A 21,542-nucleotide genomic window follows, 5' to 3' on the forward strand; every position below is an offset into this window, starting at 1 on the left:
CAACCTCTCTGGAAAGTTGAGATAACTTAATCTAGTTTTTTTTAAATTATCGTTAGAATACGATATTGACAATGCCACTCTGAAACGCACAGAACTACATATTCCTTTGTTTCGGTTTTTAAAAAGTAAAAATAAGATAGCATTTAAAGTTTGCCACATTCATTTTTGCAATATTATAACCTGCTGACATGAGATACAATCATAAAAATAAATAAGAGGGACATGATTTGAGGGAGGAAAAAATGTATACATACTGTGCTAAATTATGGATATAAATTAAGAGGAAGCTCTTCTACGGCAAATGGACAAAGGATGTGTTTGAATCTCTAAAAAAAAGAAAAAGGACCTTAAACACTAATTTTAAATGAATTATAAAAGTTCTGAAAAATAATGTCTGTAGCAAAATAGTTGAAGGTTAATTTTTTTTTTCACCAAATCTGGGAAAGCTATGTGCACAGATATATTTCAAGTGAAGTACTGACTCCTCAGCTCGCCTTAACACTTCTAGGCGGTCTCATTGGCCCGCTGTTTGTTTGATAGCCGAGTCCTCATCCTATCAGAGTACGGTATCTGAGAATATAAGCTTCTCAAAGCATATATTTTCACAGGTCGCGAAAGCTTTCTTCTCTTCTTCCTAGGGCGTTTCCTACTACCATTCCTCTTTCTTCCTGCAGGGGGGCAAGAACCCTGGCCAGGCTGCTTGGGAGCAGAGCTGGGGGCAGCGATTAACCGCTCCCTAGCAGCCGCCACCGACGGCCCCGGAGGAACCGAGGGAACCCGCGGTCCCGGCGGAACCAAGGGAACCGGCGGCCCCGAGGAAACCGGAGGCTCCGAGGGAACCCGCGGCACGGACGACCTCAAAACCATTTGGGCGGGGCTCTTCGCCGCCTTTACCTTCGGGACGTCGCCTTTTTTCTTCTTGAGATTCAGTCTACTAAAGGCGCTCCTGGACTGGTATTTGCGACGCAAAAAAGCAGAGTATTTTGAAAGATACTTCCGAATGATATCGTTCAGTTTGGTCTGAATCCAAATCGGCCGTTTTTCTGAAGCGATTCTGGGTTGTGGGTGGAGACTAATGGGTTTGTAAACTTTCTGGGGGAAACCTGGCTTATTCTCATTCGCTGTCATCCTCCTCTGAATTTTCTTTTTACCTTCTAAGAACGTACGTGTAACTGCTTTTGAAGAGGTCCCGGCAGCATCGCGGCTGACAAGCTTATAATTACTTTCCTTTGGAGCCGCACTAGCGCTCGAGGTCCCTGGTTGGGGCGCTCGCTCGGGAGACACAGGGGCCCCCGGATAAGCCAGTAATTCATCTCTTATGGTCAAAACGGCTGTTGGGTCACAGCCTTCAGCATCTTCATCACCTGAACTGGAGCTTAGGTCGCTAAGACTAGCTTGAAGCCAGTTAGTTCTGTCAGGGTCGGATACATCTATGCTCAGAGGAGGATTAATTACAATTTTCTTACTCAATGGGTCATAGTAATTAAAGGAGCTCCGTTTATATTTGTACTGTATGCTAACATCTCGACTTCTGGGGGTGCGGTACTTTTTAGAGAAGTTGGCAGTTTCACTGTCCTGAAATTTCATATTTGAAGAAATAACATAGACTAAGGCATTGGGTTGCAAAGGCTTCAAAACTTTAGTACATGTTTCAGGAAATTCAAGTGTTCCGATTTTCACTTTCTTTTTTGTTTTTTTGTCCTGTAGAAGCGATCGCTTCCCTCTTGGTGAGTCATCCTCCTGTCCACTGTCTTGTGCGTCTGACTGATTTGTGAAATTGGTTTGAGTTCCATGGCTGACTTTTACTGCCTGACATCGAGAAGCCACTCGCCATGACTGTTCATAATAAGGCCTCTTTACTGTAGAATGATGGCTAGTTTTATCTAAGGCCACTGAAAAGTCATCAGTATCTGAAATGCCACCTGCATTATCATCACAATCTGAAAGAACTTGAATTGTTGCAGTGTCCTGACTCGCGTCAGTCCAGGTAATCTTTTTTCCTTCATTCAAATTTTTTTTTTTTATTTTCCTGGTCTCACAGTCATCATCAAAGTAACAATGGAAACGACCTTCCTTAAATTCCTTCACAAGAGCATTAATTTTCATGTCATCTTCTCTCATTATTTGAGACCATGTTTTCCCTACAAATGAAGGAGGGACATGAGGCAAGGCTTCAAGAACAGGCTCATCAGGATTGTCTTCAATGACCTCCTTTGCCTTTTCCAGGTTCCTGACAGGATCAACCACGAAAATAGAGCTTGAATGGGAATCACGGTTTGTTTCTTCTAGGTCCAGAGACATCTTCTTATATAGTCCCGTTTTATTAACAGCTTCTTGAGGCTGGTCAGTGTCAGACTGAAGAGAGGGGGCACACTGAAAACTCATTCCGGAACCACAGGGTTCACAGCTCATACTCTCTGGATCTGCATGTTTTAACTTCAACAGTTTTCCTTTACTAGCCCTCTGATGGGCTGCCGACCCAGAAGAGGCATTACAACGCACCGCAGAAACACTGCATTCACCGTGCTTATCTTTTCGGCCAGTATTTTCTAGACCCTTCCTTTGACAAATGGTGATTGCTTTGTCTTCTTTCTGAAGCTGGTCAGCCATTGGCTGAGAATCGTCTTCCCATTTAAAATTTGTTTTAGGACTATCAGATCCACAGCTCTTCTCTTCTGAGTCGATATACTTCACCATTTCTTTATCAGACCCTTGTGATGAGTAAGTCACAGACCGATCTGGGGGATCAATTTGAAAATTTATTTCAGAACCGTAAGACTCACAGCTTGACTCCTGCAGAATAATATAGTCTTTCTTCTGGTTTACTACTTTGAAAGTCTCTTTGGATTGGTTTGCCAGTGACTGAGGAGACGCTTCACAAACATATCCTATTTCAGAACCACAAGAGTCACAGCACTCACCTTCTAGATCAAAACCTTCTGTATTTATACAATTGATTTCTTTGACAGTCATGTGAGGTGAGTCAATTACTGGCTGAAATGGCATATCAGACTCAGCAATCACTTCGCAATCACTATCACTGGTCACTAGGTCCACAAATAGCATCTTTCGAAGATTTGCTTCTTTAACTGACACTTGAAGTTCATTAACCACTATTTCAAGAGGGACATCAGAATCACACATTAATTCAGAGTCACTTGGTTCACTGGTCTTTACTTCCATGCCAAGATGCCCTTCCTTTGGAAGATCGATTTCTTTGCACACCACTTCAGATTGGTCAACTTCTAACTGAAAATGAATACCAGAATCACATTTTATTTCAGAAACACTAGGCCTACAGCTCTTATCTTCTAGGTCATGATGACCCCTCTTTTGCAAGTTTATTTCTTTGACAGCTAGAGGAGACGGATCAGTCACGAAGTGAACAGGAACATCAGAATCATAACTTACTTCGAAGTCGCCTAGTTTATAGCTCTTGTCTTCCAGGTAAATATGGTCTTCCTTCCAAAGGCTGACTTCTTTCACAGATTTTTGAAGCTGGTCAGCCACTGACTGAAGATGATCATCAGTGATAAAAGTTATTTCGGGACCACAAGCGATATTGCTCTTATCTTCCAAACTGGCATGTTCCCCTTCCAAAAGGTGTGGTTGCTCAACCATTGATTGAAGAGGGACATTTGAAACATAAATTATTTCTGAATCACTGGGTTCATAGCCCTTATCATCCAGACAAACATGTCCTTCCCTCAGAAGATTAATTTCTGCAATAGCATCCTGAATTTCATTAGCCACAGACTGAAGAGGTTCGTTAGAATCAAAATTTATTTTAGGATCACTAGGTTCCCCAATCTTCCCTTGCAAGTCAACCTGCTCCTTCCAAAGGTCCATCCCCTTAACGACTTCTTCAGTTTGGGCAGCCACTGACTGAAAAAGGACGTTAGAATCATACATCATTTCAAAACCCTTGGGTTCATCCGTCTTATCTTCCACATCAACTTCGTCCTTCCAAAGGCTTATTTCTTTCACAGTTTCTCTAACCTGCTCAGCCACTGACTGAAGAGGATCCTCAGAATCAAAACTCATTTCAGAACCACCGGACTGACTGTGCTTATCTTCTAGCTCAATATGGTCCTGATCCAAAATAGTTATTTGAGGTTGATCAATTATTGACTCAACCAAGAAATCAGAATCCAAACTCATTTCAGAACCACTACATTGGCTGTTCTTATCTTCCACGGTCACATGACCTTCATTCTCAAGGTTTACTCGTTTAACAGCCCCTTCAGGTTTATCAGCCACAGACGGAAGGGAAGCACGTATTAATTTAGAACCTTTAGTTTGAACCATTTTATTTTTCATTACAACCTTCCCTTCCTTCCTCAGGTTTGTTTTCTTAACCACTTCCTGAAACTGTCCAGTCAATAGCTGAAGAGGGTCACCAGAATCATATCGTATTTTACAGTGACTAGATTCACGGTTTTTATCTTCCAGATGAACACTTTGTTCCTTCAAGAGGGTTAGCTGAGGTGGGCCAATGACTGAATGAAGAGGGGCACCAATATCCAAATTTACTGCAAAACCTCTAGGTCCAGTACTTTTTTTACCTTCTGGGTCAACATGGTCCTCCTTCAAAACAGCAATGTGAGGTGTTTCAGTCATTAAGTGAGGAAGGACACCAGAACCAAACATTATTCCAGAACTGCTATATTTATCACTCTTTTTTTCTAGAACGTGTTCTTCTTTCTGAACATTGATTTCTTTGACAGCTATTGGAGGTTCAGTCACTAAATAATGAGGGATGTTAGAATCTGTTTCAGAACCACTAAATTTAGCACTTTTACTTTTGAATTTAGCATGTCTTTCTTTTTGAAGCCATATTTCTTTCACAGCTGTTTCAGGCTTGGGAGTCACTGACTGATGAAGATGGACACCAGAATCCAAACTTGTTTCATAAACACTTAATGCATTATCCTTATCTTGGAAGTGTATGTGTTCTTTCTGATGGCTCATTTCTTTACCAGCTATGTTAGGATGACCAGTCATTAAATGGTAAGAAAAGTCAGATTTCAAACTGATTTCAGAAACGCTAGGCACATTACCCTTATTTCCTAAGTGAATGTGCTCTTCCTGAAGGTTCATTTCTTTAATGGGATCTTTAGAATGTCCAGTCATTGAATGAAAAATACCATAATCCAAACTTAATTCGGAACCACTAGGTTCATTGTCCTTATTTTCTAAGTATATCTGCTCTTCTTTTTGAAGATGTAGTTTTTCCATAGCTACTTCAGGAGGGTCAGCCATTGAGTGAGGAGGGACATAAAAATCCAAACTTATTTCAGGACCACTGGGTTCATCATTCTTCCTCCCTAAGTGTATATATTCTTCTTTCTGAATGATCATGTCTTTAACGGCCAGTTCAGGTTGATTAGTCCCGGAATGAACAGGTACATCAGAATCAAAAGTTATTTCAGCAGCACAAGGTTGATTAGTCTTATTTTCCAGATGACTAGGTTCCTCCACATAAATAGCTACTTGAGATTGGTCAACTCCTGAGCGAAGAAGAATATCAGAATCAAAAGTTATTGCCGAACTATTTGACCCAGAGTGCTCACCTTCCAAGTTAATGTGCCTTTTTCTTATTTCTTCCATGTCCATCTCAGACTGCTCAGTACCTGACATAGCAGGGGGATCAGATTCAAAAGTCAGCTCGGAACTGGAGCACCCATAGCTCTTAACTTCCATGTCAACATTTAACTCTTTCAGATTTATTTCACGCTGATCACTAGCTGACTGATAAAGAGAAGCTCGAGAATCAGAACTTTGATCAGAATTGCTAGATTTAACACTCTTCTCCTCCAGGTCAACAGCTATTTCTCGAGGGTTCCCTTTTTTAACTATTACTCCCGATTGGCCAGCCACTAATCGTGCATTGGTGTGAAAACTCATTTCAGAACCATGAGAATCGTAGTTCATATCCACAGGTTCATTCTTCTCTTCCAGAAGATTCATTTCCTCAACAGCCCTGGGAGATTCATCAGTCACTGTCTCAAGGGAGACAGCATAATCAAGATGTGCTTTAGCGCTACTGGATTTAAGGTTCTTATCTTTCAGGTAGACCTGTCTATCTTTTAGGTTTCTTTCTTTGACAACCAGGTGGGGGTGCTCAACTACTGACTGAGGAGAAGCATCATTATCAATACTTGTTTCAGAACAACTTGAACCATAGTTCTTATCAACCAAGCCAATGTGAACCTTCTGAAGTTTTGCTTCGGTGACAGCCACTGGGAGTCGGTCACCCACTGATTGAAGAGGAAAAGCAGAATCCGTACTAACTTCAGAGCTACTAGATCCATAGTTCTTATCAACCAAGTCAACGTGTTCCTCTTTAGGAAGGCTTCCTTCTTTTGCAGGTTGTTGAGGGTAGTCATCAGTTGACCGGAGTAAGGCATCACATTCAAAATTAATCTCAGAATCACTAGATTCATAGCTTTCATCAACCAGGCTAATAGGCTTTGCCTTCTGAACACTTACACCTTTAACAATGACTTGAGTTCGGTTGGTAGCCAAAGGAAGAGAGCCATCTCGATCAGAACTGATTTCAGAAACAAAAGATTTATTATTCTTACACTGCAAATCAGTGTATTCTTCCTTCGAAAGGTTTATTTCTTTGTCAGTCACCTTAGACTCGCCAGTTGGTGAATGAAAAGGGGAACTGCAGTCAAAGCTCATTTCAGAAGCTCTCGATTCATAGTTTTTATCTTCTTGGTCAATTTGCTCCTCCTTCCACAGGACTTGGGCGGCCTCTTTGGGTTGATCAGACCCTGACTGATGGGAGCCACGAGCAAACTTCACTTCAGAAATCACTGAGCTCTTCTGTTCCAAAAAGGCTGACTTATCAAAAACCAAATGCTCTTCCTCTTGGGTATGATCCACACCAGAAAAGAATTTCTCACCATGCTTTGCAGCAGCATCTTCAAAGATTCCTTTCTTGGAAGGCAGGCCGGTTTTATTCAGGTTGACTGCTTGGCTGACAGCTAACTTGGAAAGAGATTCAGATTTTAAAGAGCCTTCAGTACCCATAAATTCACGGGCTTTAGCGCCAGCTGACAAAGTTTTACGCTGAGATTTTACATCTTCCTGTATAATCAGTTTATCTGAATTTGTACCTAAAGATTTCCTATTTGGTTCTTTAGGTTTCTGATATGAAACTGGAGAAGTTTCTAGATTGGATGACAGCACAGGATTTCTAGAGCCCCTGTCTGGCTGGTCAAGGTATCTGTCAACTTTGTTTGGGTCACATTTTCTGACTGAATCCAAACTGGCTGCAGCTGGTAACCTAGTCGTCATAGTTTTAACTGGTCTACCAAAGGAACTTCCAGCTAAACAGCTAGCAGGGGCGCTAGAAATCACTGATGGACATATTAAGTTTGGTCTAGTGTGTGTAGCTTGACGAATACCGACTGGATTAAATTCTTTCATGCCACTCCCAACTTTCTGAACGAACCCCAGAGGCTGCTGCTGTCCCTTCTCCAGTTTTTGAATAACCGATGGTCTAACTGAAACACCCTGTATATACTCCTGAGATTTGCCAGGTCTAGCCTGTAACTCTTTACTAGGTTCAAAACCCTTGGTGGAGCTCTCTCCTTTGACTCCAGCAGCATCCTCAGTTGCTTCTTCAGAAACCGAATCATCGACAGGAACCACTTCAGGAGGTGACGCAGTATTCGTAAGGAGTCTCTCGTTTTGGGTTGATCTAAAAGGCAAGGGGGAAAATCCATAAAAACATTCTAATACCTATTTAAAATGTTACAATAAAGGCATAATAAATGCTATTTTCCTTCTATCCTGGGCCCGATGATTGTTAGCAGACAAAGAATCAAGGCCATCCCAGGAGGCTGTACACTGTATGTATTTTCAGGGAGGGAAATCAGTAGAGAAGGTGGAGGCAGCTCCACTAATTGCTACTTAATAAACATAAATGGCTCCTAAACATAAAAGACTGTTTTAAAATAAGCCATATATCATTTGTCAGTTATCAGAGTGATAAACAGCAACAAGTGTTATGTAATTTACTTAACCTTCTAGGCTTCAGTTCTCTCCCAAAAAAAGAATATAATATTGTTTTCCCTCATAAGATTGTTTCAAGGAGTAAATTAGTTGTTGTATGTAAATAGCATTTTTTTAAAAGCCTGGAAAATATAATCATTCACAAATGTTAGCTATTATTTAACACACTGTTGGGTTTTTTTAAGTTTTTATTTAAATTCCAGTTAGTTAACATACAGTGTAATATTGGTTTCAGGTGTACAATATAGTGATTCAACACTTCCATACAATGCTCGGTGCTCATCACAACAAGTGCCCTCCTTAATCCCCATACCTGTTTCACCCATCCCCCACCCACCTCCCCTCTGGTAACCATCAGTTTGTTCTCTATAGTTAAGAGTCTATTTCTTGGTTAGCCTCTCTCTCTCTTTTTTTCCCTTTGCTCGTTTGTTTTGTTTCTTAAATTCCAAACATGAGTGAAATCATATAGTATTTGTCTTTCTGACTTATTTCACTTAGCATGATACTCTAACTCCATCCACGTCATTACAAATGGCAAGATTTCATTCTTTTTTATGGCTGAATAATATTCCTCTGTGTGTGTGTGTACACACACCACATTTTCCTTATCCATTTATCAGTCAATGGACATTTGGGCTGTTTCCATAATTTGGCTATTGTAGATAATGCTGCCATACACAAAAATAAATTCAAGATGGATTAAAGTACTAAATAGGACACACGAAACCATTAAAATCCTAGAGGAGAACACAGGCAGTAACCTCTTTGACATCGGCTGCAGCAACTTCTTCCTAGATGTCTCTGGAAAAATAAACTTTTGGGACTTCATCAAAATAAAAAGCTTCTGCACAGTGAAGAAAACAATCAACAAAACTAAAAGGCAACCTACCAAATGGGAGAAGATATTTGCCAATGACATATCTGATAGAGTTAGTATCCAAAATATAAAAGAACTAATAAAACTCAACACCCCCAAAACAAATAATCCAATTTAAAAAATGGGCAGAAGACATGAATAGACATTTTTCCAACGAAAACATACAGATGACTAACAGACACATGGAAAGATGCTCAACATCACTCATCATCAGGGAGTACAAATCAAAACTCCAATGAGATATCACCTGACACCTGCCAGGACGGCTAAAATCAGGGGTGTCTGGGTGGCTGAGTCAGTTAAGCGTCTGACTCTTGATTTCAGCTCAGGTCATGATCTCAGGGTCATGAGAGCAAGCCCTGCGTCACGGTCTGTGCTGGGCGTGGAGCCTGCTTAAGATTCTCTCCCTCCCCCCCGAAAAAAAATTTTTTTTAAATGCCAAGAGGAGTCTAAGGAGACAAGTTAATGGAAATGGTTATCCCAGGTGGAAACTTGAAACAGAAAAAGACATTACGTAAAAACTAAGTTTTTACTGAATTAACTGAATTAACTACAGAACTTAGTTAATGTATTAATGTTGGTTCATTAATTGTTAACAAATAGGCCATACTAATGAAAGTTGTTAGTAACAGGGAAACTACATGGAAAGGGTATCTAGGAACTCTCTGTACTACTTTCTCAAGTTTTCTGTTGATCTAAAACTGTCCTATTAAAAATAAATGAGTTTTTAGGGGCGCCTGGGTGGCGCAGCGGTTAAGCGTTTGCCTTCGGCTCAGGGCGTGATCCCGGCGTTGTGGGATCGAGCCCCACATCAGGCTCCTCTGCTAGGAGCCTGCTTCTTCCTCTCCCCCTGCTTGTGTTCCCTCTCTCGCTGGCTGTCTCTATCTCTGTCGAATAAATAAATAAAATCTTAATAAATAAATAAATAAATAAATAAATGAGTTTTTAAAAAATAGATTAACACCTAAAAGACCTTTATTAAATATTTTTCAATTTGAGAGATGCTTCAATCATGTAAGAGAAATGTATACATGCGTTAGCCACGTGCAACTATTTTTTAACATGTCATAACTATCATTATTTCCCATAAAAATTTATCATAATTAACACTAAAAGAACATTTTTTGGTATTTGTAAAATTAAAAAGTTAACCCAGATACCAGAATAATATGATAGGACAAAAAAAATTCCAGAATGTTTCACTCTTCTGAATTCTTATCAATAAAACTGCAGTACAATTACCACTTTACCCTAGTTTTTCAGAACCCTAGAAGATCATCTCCATTTATTTGTCTTAATGACGAACACAACATTCTCAAAATAAAATTAATCCTGCAATGTTTGGCAAAGAAAAGGAAGTAAGGCAGAATCATAAAATAAAACAATTAGGCAAAATCCCAAAAAAGTTAGGAATCACCATCTAGATGGTTTGATTTGCATCTGTATTTGCGTGTGGTTCAAATTAACAACTAAATCACAATCTATATTTCTACTCATTTTAAACTAATTTCACAACAAAAAAGCCCTCTTAAAATCTAACCATTAAAGATTAAAAACTCTCTCTTCTATATAATTCTTGTGCTAAATTTTTGAAATCTATAAAAAAAATTAAAAACGACATACCAAATCTATGATATGTGATCAAAATGGAAACCTCACACTTGTTTACGTCTTCCACCAAAAAAAGAATTAGATACAAATTAACTAAATGAGCACTTAATTCAGGAAGAAAGTAATCAAATCCCCCCCCACCCAGGAAATTTGAGGAAACTAGTTAGGAAAAAGAAAAACCAATAAATAGAAAACAAAAATAAAGCAAGAGCTGATTTTCAGGAAGGCTAAAATAATAGAAAAACCTACAATGTCTAGATAAGGGGGGAGAGAAGAAATTTTTTAAAATATACTCTATAATTTAGAATGCTTATAAACATAAATAATGTGTTAGCATGGGATTAAAAAAACTCAAGGTAAGAAAATGGAATTCAAAATCAGATATACTGATGGGAATACAGATACAGATATGCAAATAGAGGAATTCAGTTTCTGTTACAGGTGACATTTTTTTGTTTTTAAAGTAATCCCCACACCCAACGTGGGGCTCAAACACACACCCAGGAGATCAAGAGTCGCATGCTCCACCCACTGAGCCAGCCAGGCGCCCTTACAGGTGACATTTTATATCAGCGGAGATAATTACTATAAGTTTACAACAACAACAAAAAATTAGAAGTCCTACCTCACACCACACATGATAACAAATTCCAGGAAGATTAAAAACATTTAAAAGCAGAAATAAGGACATGAAGAAAAAGACATGAAAGAAGCCATAAAGGAAAATTCCCCTTACACCTAATTATGTCAAAATGTTTAATTTCTATACAGTAAAAGACAATACACACAGATGAAAGACACATGACAGGTGCCTGGAAAATAATTAAAACATACTTAAAATACAAATAAAATATATTTATTTTCTATAAATATTGCATACAAATCCAAAATATATAAACAATTCAATAGAAAACCAGACGTCTACAATCCATAAGATAAACATATGGCTAATAAACCTATATAAAGACATGTTCTCTTTTACTCTTAAGTAAATAAAGGCTAATGAAGGGATACCCTTTTTTGGCCTATTACGTTATGGGGGGTAAAAAGAAGTTGCTAATCCCAGTGTTAGCAAGAGCGACAGAAAATGAGCAGGCTCACAGACTACTGGTGTGTATGTATGTTATATAAATTGTATATAAATTGGCATAGCCTTCTAGGAAGCCTCTCAAGAACTTTAAAGTTCCACACACAACTTGAGCAACAAAATAAGTAACAGTGAAGGATTAAAACCCACAGAAGACGCAGCCATGAGTTTATAATGGTATAAATAGATACTCGAATAAGTGAGGGAACAAGAAAGCTCTTCTTTATGAAGGCTAATTAATATACATAATAACTGTTTCAGGGAAGAATCATCAATTAACACGATAAGTGGGTGGAAATAAGATGAGAAACGGTATTTATTTACATAGCCTCAAAGTACTTCTCCGCAAGTCTTATTAATTATAACGGGGAAAAGAGTAACATTATAGTAGAGAAGCCACCTTAACTAAGTGATCCAAGTTCACATCACCAGCCAGGAGACATGGCAACATCATGGGTCTCTTTAATACACTGAGAAGGGCACAACATCAATTTTAATTTATTCTTGTTCCAAATGCATAATCTAAGTTTAATCATGAGAAAATGTCAGGCATACTCCAATTTGTGGAGATCCTACAAAATAACTGGCCAGCAGTGTCCAAGGTTTGAAAGCAAAGACTGAGGAACTGTTCCTGATTAAGGGCGTCTGAGGAGATGGGGCAATGAAATGCCACGTGTGAATCTGGACTGAACCCTGGTCCCAGCAAAAGGGTATTAGTAAGACAACGGACAAAATCTGAATAAGGCCTATGAACAGTATGGCATCCATGTAATTTCATGGATTTGGCCATTGTACTGTCATTATTTTAGATTTAACATCTGAAGAAGTCAGGGGAAAGTGATATAGGAATTCCTTGTACCAGTTTTGCGACTTTTTTGTAAACCTGAAATTATTCCAAAATGAAATTCAGGTTAAAAAATAAAAAATATTTTTTAAGCCCCAGAAACTTTGGCCCGGAAGTTCAAGTTTGAGGACTCTATACCACAGAAACAGCTGCATGTACAAATATGTCTGGTGAAGCATTGCTTATAAAAGCAATAAACTGGAATTTTATACTGACCCCAAAATAGTCTATCTTTCCAACAGCTAAGAAAGAGCATTTATTTTTTAAACTTTTTTCCCATTTAAACTTTTTCCCCATTTGCTAAATTCTGGGTTGCGACTTGCAACAGCAAAGCATTCAAGAAGTTTATCCTTTTTCCACTGCCTGTGCTTATCTCAACCATTCCGTGCAGATATCCTAATAATCTGTTTTGCTTTATCTCATAAGCTATAGCTGCAAACCTGCACACAGTACTTAATCTAATCTTCTAGCAACGTTTTCCTTGACACAGGACATTAACTCTTAAATGTTATCAAATATTTATTTTTATTAAAATAACCAAAACATTGATATAAGAGAAAGCTATCAAGACACTGACAGATCATTAAAAAGCCTATTGTAATTGATATCTCTTCTACCCAGTCGGCGAATAATTCAGAGAAGGTGGAACTGACTTGGTTTTTACTTACTCTGCGGCAGTCACCAGCTTGTCCGTTCCCATTTTCCCCCAGCATCTTCCCCTGCTGAATCTTACGGCATATTTAATAGAACACCTTAATGATGTATAACTATTTATTGACCTAAGACTTTTATTTAGAAAAAAGCCTGGCGTGATCCATATCTTTTATAGTAAAATTTCTTATTTAAGCTAGAAAAGATTTTTAAGTAACAGCAAAGAGAAGTTACTATAAAATTTCACTTTACATTCCTTAATGAAAAGACTCATTTAAGAAGTACTAGAAAGTCCACACAAACATCGACTGTAACATACAATAACTCTGTCCTAACAGAATTCCACTCAACCTCTTTACCTGCTTTCTTGAGAATGATACGGGTGGTGCCGGAGCACGTCCTGCAAGAAACGCTCCATCAGGCTAGTGGTGCCCATCCGCTGTCGATTCTGTGTGGTCAAGTATCTGTGCTGAGCACTGGACATATGCTATTAAAGAGAAAAAATACACTAAATAGTTTTAAACAGGTAATACTCACTAGGAGTGAGAGTTTCACAAATGGATTCATTTAGATACTGCTGGTAGAAGTATAAATTGATAGAGCCTTTCTGCAAAGCAATTCTAAAATGTGTATCTAAAAACCACAGAAGTATCTTTCCCTTGGATATAGTAATTACATTTCTCCAAATCTCTCCTAAGGAAATCCTCTTAAATGTGGATGATTTATGCAAAAAAAACGATGCTTATCACAGCTTAACAACAACAACAAAAACTGGAAATCTCCAAAGTGTCTAATGGTAAAATCTATAACATGACCTAAGATGTAATACAATGCAGCTGTCTAAAATAATACGAAAAATTTTACATAACATGGAGAAATGTTAGGTATTGAGAGAAAAATGGGGGATGCAAAAATCACACGTATGCTTTTACCTGAAACTGTGGTTTTAAAATGTACAAACTAAACTAAACTAAAATAAAATAAACAGACAAATCAATGGAAGAAAACAGACCAAAATCATGAGTTATTTACAACAATTTAATAGCATGTTTTCATTTAACAATACCTAGGGAAAGTCATATTGTAAATATCATAGTTAAGATGCCAAAAGAACTTAAACCACGTTCCCACTATAACAACCCCTGGAATTCTCTCCTTCCACGTTGACTTCAGGGGTCTACTCTGCTGCTGTCTTAGCCCCAGTAACAATCTAAATTATGACAGTCCCAAGGTCCTCTGGCCTCAAAGCTCCCTACTGTCCAGTTCCCTAGCCTGCCTGGTTCATGAAGGAAACAAATGTTCAAGGAAACAAAGGTTCAATTAATATCCAACCTCATCCTCTCTCTGCCTCAGTAAAAATTTTACAAAGGCAACATGAACGGACAACTTTTGCACTGATACAAGCCACAGAAAACACCACACTACACATACCAGAAAGTGTCAGCTTCTTTAAATTTTCTGAATTGACATTTACATAAAGTGCACAAATGTATAGCTCAATAAATTATCACAAAATAAACACGTCTACAAGCGTCTATCCATGAAAAACTAATGAGCACTCAGAAACCCTCTAATATCCCATATCAATCTAATATTCCTTTCCTCTTCTCCCAAATTAACTCTTATCTAGATTTTAACAATATAGACTAGGTATGAAAGTTTCTAAGGTCATATAAGTGTAGTCCTACAATGTATATACTCTTACATTCATCTTCTTTCACTCCACATCTGTAATACCTGACCATATTAGCTATAGTCCATTCGTTTTAATTTCTGTATAGTATCCCATCATATGAATATACCATATATTATTTATTCATTCCATTCTTGATGGACATTTGTGTCATTCGCAGCTCACAGCTGTTACAAATTAGGCTGCAAAATACCTTCTCATATGTGACTTTCGGCGCCCACGTGCATGCGTTTGTGTGGAGCATATTACTCAAGGTGGAACTTCTGGGTCGTGAGGTTTGCACGTGCTCAGCTTTAGTACCCTCTGTTGACTAGTCTTCCAAAGTGGCTGTACCGATTTGTACCCTCCCCAGCAATGTAGCATAGTTTCCATTCCTCTCTCTCCTCACCAACACTTGCCATTGTCAGTCTCTTAATTTTAGCTCCTAAAGAGGGGGGTTCATGTTAGATCACTGTTGCTTTAATTTGCAATTCTTGTGATAGCTTTTCATTTTTCTGGCCACCTGGATATCTTCTTTTACAGTGTGTCCAAGTCTCTTCCTGTTTTTCAAGTGCATGTTCTTTTTTTTTTTTTTTAATGAATTGCAGAAATTATTTATTCTGGACATGAGCTCTTTGTTCAATTACATGTGTTTCAAGTATCATTCTCTGGCTTACCTTTTCACTTTCTTTTCTTTTGGGTGGGGTGTTCAGCAAGTTTATTTTGTGTTTGTGTGTGTGCGTACGCATGAGGCACACACACGTAAATCCATAGCTTTCCCAGGAATAGTTACAGGGCACTTTTCCACTTTCTTAATCATTCCAATTTACCAACTTTTTTTCTTTGTCGGTGCTTTCTGTTACCAGTTTAAGAAATCTCTCCCTACCTCAAAATCATGGAGATTTTCTATTGATTTCTAGAAGCTTTATTGTTTTACCTACAATATTTACATCTACCATCTACTTGGAACTGACTTTTGTATCCAGGATGATTTAGTAATAAGAGTTTCATTTCTTTTTCTCCATATGGATAGCCAATTGACTGAGTACCATTTACAGAGAAATTCCTGTCCTCACCATTCTTTAGCAACACATTTGTCATAAATCAAATATCCACATGTCTGTTTCTGGAGTTCCTGGTTTATTTCCATAATCTTTCTAACTTTGAACCATTGTCTTAAAGACTGTAGTTTAGTAGTAAATTTGGATATTTATTACTTCTGAGTTTGTTCTTCTTCAAAATTATCCTGGTTCTTCTTAGCCTTTTGCATATACATACATATTTTTAGAATTGGCTTAATTTTCATTAAACACAGAATTTTTCTGGAATTTTGTTTGGAATTTCACTGAATCAATATATACGTTTGGGGAGAAATGACATGTTTATAATACTGATTTTCTCAATCCATGAACACGGTATATCACACCAATTATTTAATTTTTCTTAAATTTCTCTTTATGTTTATACTTTTCTATATAAAAGACTTATACATATTTTGTTATATTTATTCCTGAAGAGTTGATTTTCTTTGATGCTATTGTAATAAGCATCTTTTTAAAATCTCATTTTCTGTGTGGCGTTGGATATAAAAATACAATTTCTTTTTATGTGGCCCAAGAAGCTTTTTAAACTCACTTACCAAAAAAAATTTAAAAATAAACTCACTTATCAATTTTAACAGTTTACCTAGATATCTTTAGGATTTTCTATGTCCACAATCACACTGTGTACAAATAACAGTTTTGTTTCTTTTTATCTAATCTTTGTCGTTTTAATTTCTTTTCCTTTCCTTATTTCCCTGGCTACAATCTCCAATAAAATATTAAATGTAGTTTTTAATTCAAGCACCAAGTCTATTTTCACTTAATATTCTACGGGCATATTTGGATTTAATCTTTGTTTTTATTTTTAAACTGTTTTTTATTATTCTTGCCTATCCGATGTCCCTATTTCTCTTCTTTCTTGCCTTCTTGTGGATTGCTTTTTATTATTCCAAGTTTTCCCTTTCTGTTAACTTGGCAGTTAGTTATAAGCTAGGCTCTTTTTCTAGTCTATTAGTGGTAACAGATTATAACAAGCAGCACTGACCTACCAAGATCTAAAATTACTTGTTACTTTTACTCTCTTCTTGAGCAAGGACTTAACTTGATTTACTCTTTCCAGTTTCCATGCCATTGTTGTCAATCGCTCCTACAAGATACTATTCATTTAAATCACCTACCACCTTTCCATTGATCTTCATGCCTTCCCATCTCTCTCTGAGCTTCCAACTGGAATCATTTTCCTTCTATCTGAAGAACTCTTTCTAGGATTTCCTTCAGTAAAGGGTCTGCTGCCGACAAATTCCCTTAATTTTTGTTTTCTGAAAATATTTCTATTTCACCTTTTTTTTCAAGGAAGTATTTCTTAAGCACAGAATTCTAAGAGGGTAGCTGTAGTCTATCTTTTGGTTTCCATTGTTTCTGTTAAACATTCACCTAGATCTGGGCCCTATATTTCTCCACTGCCTTAAAAGTTCTCCAAAGCCATGAAATTTACCCATTTTCTTATTTATTTAAGCCTTTATACTTAGCACAAATTACTTCGACTATCATCAACAGTCTTTTTTGTCTAATGCTTGAGTATCCAAAGATCGAAAAATTATTTTAAACCTTAAGAAAAAAGTTAGACTGAATGATTACTGAATAGAGCTTGTACTTAAAGATTTAGTAGGTTTTATTAATATCAAAAGTTCAACAAATAATATTCCAGTCAAGTGATGCTATAATTTATCAATCGCGACAGAAACACTAAAGAAAGCTTTGAGATTTATCACCTGCTGCCTCTTGTTTATAACCAGCATCAGAAAGTATTTTTTTTGTAAAAAGGCAGAGATGTGGAAATCACAATAGAAACTTTGCCTTAGTATGAATTTAAATGATGACTGTTGACAATTAAACAAAACAAATGCCACTGAACAGCTGAACTTTTACTTATTACAACTTGTCTTTGATATCACTTAAAACAGTTTATCAGATAAAACAGTTTAGCACTAAGAGGACCAGAGCTTTGTTATATTACTACTTCACCTATGACACAATTCCTCAGCTTAGACCCTGAAGAAAACCTTGAGACTCTTCCAAGTTAATAATCCCGGTCAGAAGACTACAGCTACTATTACCATGAATACTTATTTCAAAATGTCCATATACAATGCTTTACGAACCCTTCCAACAAAAAGAAAAGAAAGGAGCACCACTCAATTCATTCTGTGAAACCTCAATACCAAAACCAAAGACTTCCAAGAAAAGAAAGCTACAGACAATATCCCTTATGAATACAGATGTAAAAATCCTCCACAAAATGCCGGCAAACCAAATCCAGCAACATACAGAAGGATTAAACACCATGACCAACTGGGATTTAGCCCAGGGATGCAAAATTGGTTTAACAGCTAAAACTCAAATCAATATAATTGCTCAAGACTGAATTGAATCCCCCCGCCCCTCCAACCTGCCCAAATTCATATGTTGAAGTTTTAACTCCCAATGTGACTGTCATTGGAGACAGGGCTTCTAGGAGGCAATTAAAATCACAACATATATAAAAAAAAATTCCCCGAAAAGGAACCAAAGACCTAAATGTAAGGACAAAAACTATAAAATTCTTAGAGGAAAATACAAGGCATTAATCTTCATGACCTCAGATTAGGCAATCTTTTATGACACCAAAAACACAAGCAACAATAGGAGGGGGGAAAAGCTACATTTAACTACAGCAAAACGTAAAAGATTTGTGCGTGAAAGCATACACTTCAAAGTCCTTCCCTTATTCTGTAATGTCTTCTAGAATCTAATCCTCTGAATTCTTCACCTCTCACTTAACACCCGCCCTCCACCTGACCAGCACCGTGGTCGGTTGGCTGCTGGCTCCGGGTTAGCACCCTACCCACCGTCTACCTTGGGGTCTCTGTCTTTGTTCTCTCTCCCCTCTACCTAGAAATTCTTCCCCCAGAGATAGGCATGCCTGCATCCCACACTTCATTCAAATCTCAACTCAAATGTCACTTCCTTCACCTCGCCTGGCCACCCCTGCTAAAACTGCACTCTCTTCTATTTTCCTCATAACATTTATCCCAATCTGACATATTCTGTACCCAAGTTTATATAACTATTTATTTTCTGTCTTACCACACAACAAAGTAAGCTTCATGAAAAAGGGGACTGGATCTGTTGATAGCCATATCCTGGCAACCCTGAACAGTGTCTACCAACTAGAAGATTCACAACATGATCTGCTCAGTGGATGAATAAATGAATTGAAGGTATTAAACAAACGAGGTCTTCTGAGGTAGAAGCCCATCAGCAGGGCGCGCTCACCTGTTCCAGGCTGTTATAGCGCACGCAGCAATAGCTGCAGTACCCTTGTCTGCTCTGCATGGTGAACAACCGGTCAAGCGGCTACTGTCCCGGAATACTCACACTGAAAAGGAGAGAAATGGCAAAAACACAATCATTCCTTACTACCATGAGCAAAACTGATAATATCAGAGAACAGAAATGCATTCCTGAGTCCGACCCACTCTTATTCCTAATAATTATGAAATTCCATAAGGCTGCCGTGAGCTACTGAATACATCAGTAACCCTGGAGTAGATAGGAAGGCTGCGCATCTTCTTCTCTCTCTCTTTTTTTTAAAGATTTATTTGACAGAGAGAGAGCGCGAGCACAAGCAGGGGAGTCTGTGAAGCAGACTCCCTGTTACACCTAACGTCTAATTCTGTCATGAGAATATGCGTGTACTTTCCGCTTAATCCACAAAGGGGCAGATTTTAAAATAAATTATCTGACAGAGTTGCTAAAAATCAAAATAACAAATAATTCGTGTCTGAAACACAAGACACTTCTCTTCTGACAACCACATAGTCCAAATTAAATACAAGGAATTTTTCCCAATCGATGAAATGAGACTTCTCTACAAATAAAAAAGTTTCCAAGGTCCTACCCCTTAAAACGATAACCCTTCAACATTACATACTGCAGTGGTTCACAAGCCAGGCTAAGTATCAAAATCATTCCCCAAAATTCTGACTTAGTAGGGCTGAGACAAAGCCTAGAATTCAGAATTTTTTTAATTCCCCAAGTAATTTTGATACACAGCCAATTTACTCAGTGACACAAAGTGTTTACAATTAATGATTATTTTAAGTAATAAATACAATTTCAGTTTTTTGGCTGTGTTTTGTTAAAGTGAAAACAGAATTGTAAGAAATAAATTCATCAAGTTTTAATTCTAATTATTTTAAACATTCTTGTCTGTTGGAGAATATGTAACAGAATGATCCTATAATGTGTTGAGTATTTCGGATAAGATGATCCTGCAACACAAAAAGTTTACTCATTAAAATCAACCTTTAAAAATGAAATCACAGCCTTAAAAATCAATGAAAACAGAAGAGTTTTATTAAATCAAAATGCTACCATAACATTCACTTACCTGTTACGCCTAATTATGAGAAACTCTGACTTTCTGACTTCCACGCTTACGGGGAAAATAAATCAATTAAACCAGCCTCTGAAATAGAGAATATATAAAAATTGACTTCCTTAAAATTTGGTCTTTTTTCCATTATTTTACTTCATTTATTAACCTGAAGCAACAAAATGAAACAAGCTTTAGTTGTATTTATAGATATGGCAGTTTTCAGGCTGAGAGAACCCTAGCACTTACACCTGAACTTTGAAAATCATAAAGTAACAAACTTTTTAGTGCTTTATTCAAAATATACTTAAAACAATCATTGAGCGAAAGGCAAAATTAAAGTATGAGTCTAATATCACACACAAAATTGAACTCCTTTTTTTTCTGATCTGCAACACTTACAGCCTTCATTTCCCATTTTTATTTCCCATTCCCATTCCGCATTACTATATGACATTTCTAAAACATTTCTATCATCTCATGTCACATACATGCCATTATGACAATGAGCTACAATGACTCAGAAGCACCGGATGGGCATTTTTAAAACTTTGCATGCTAGGAACCCCACCTGAAAAACCTACTGAATCAAAATCGCCTGGCGGGGAGCCAGGCACATGCACATTACGCATATTTAAAATGCTCTAAGGTGGTTCTGAGATAGGCTGAAGCAAGTACATAAGTCGTCATTTTTTATGTACTAATAAAGTTCTTACTTATTAAAGGGATCATTTCTTTGGGGTCTGGGATTATATTACTTTTCATGACCGAATGGGTATTTTAATACCAATTCTGAATTCTACCGGTACAGGGTATTTTCATAAAGTAACAAATCACCTACCTTGAGCAGGAAAGAGCAGGTATTACATCAGCTGTATTAGTCCTGGCAAACATCTGTAAATTAAAGCAATTAAAAAAAAAAAAAAGATAAGCCCCCTAAGTATCTACCATTGGCCAAGTAAGTACCCCCAAGTCATAGGTAAGCCTGAAAAATAGCACAATTATGTTTCGAAGGTAGAAAAAGAGATTAACTTTTGAACACAAAGCACTTTACATACTATGACTCACTGAATCCCACATGACCTGCTAAGATGCTCTGGAGCAGAGTAACCGTGAGGTCTCTGGTAAGGTTAAGAACAAAGATGCTCTAACCCCCTATGAGAAATGTTCGGGGGAAATGTTTGAAAGAAATATTTACATGAAATTAACTTTGGGTCCTGGACTAACCACACAACTCTGCTCCTGTGTTAGTTTCAATGAAAAAACCCTGACAATTCTTTATCATCTATCTCTATCAATTGACAATTAAGCC

The 21,542-nt window shown here is 37.6% G+C and overlaps 1 protein-coding gene across 1 annotated transcript; it reads right to left on the reverse strand.

The window, feature by feature from the left end:
• Nucleotides 1-504: 504 nt before the first annotated feature.
• Nucleotides 505-21,300, reverse strand: ZDBF2 (zinc finger DBF-type containing 2). The gene is made up of 7 exons (XM_008687552.2): nucleotides 21,072-21,300; nucleotides 20,246-20,323; nucleotides 19,129-19,231; nucleotides 13,458-13,585; nucleotides 5,084-7,714; nucleotides 4,566-4,966; nucleotides 505-4,445 (listed from the first exon to the last, which is right to left on the reverse strand). The coding sequence occupies exons 3-7, from the start codon at nucleotides 19,186-19,188 to the stop codon at nucleotides 505-507; spliced, it is 7,161 nt and encodes a 2,386-aa protein (XP_008685774.2). The 5' UTR covers nucleotides 19,189-19,231; nucleotides 20,246-20,323; nucleotides 21,072-21,300.
• Between the last annotated feature and the right edge of the window lie 242 nt (nucleotides 21,301-21,542).

The sequence above is a fragment of the Ursus maritimus genome, unplaced genomic scaffold (genome assembly GCF_017311325.1).
Source record: "Ursus maritimus isolate PB19 unplaced genomic scaffold, ASM1731132v1 scaffold_1, whole genome shotgun sequence".
In the NCBI taxonomy this organism is placed as follows: Eukaryota; Metazoa; Chordata; class Mammalia; order Carnivora; family Ursidae; genus Ursus; species Ursus maritimus.

Excerpts from the sequence above, each read along its gene's own strand:
- ZDBF2 (XM_008687552.2), bottom strand. The coding sequence starts at position 19,188 with ATGCAGAGCAGACAAGGGTACTGCAGCTATTGCTGCGTGCGCTATAAC. Across the intron at positions 13,586-19,128 it reads GCTATAACAGCCTGGAACAG|CATATGTCCAGTGCTCAGCA; the intron begins GTGAGCGCGCCC and ends TCTCTTTAATAG. Across the intron at positions 4,446-4,565 it reads GGACCATGTTGACCCAGAAG|ATAAAAACCGTGAATCTAGT; the intron begins GTAAAAAAAGTA and ends TTCATCTGGAAG.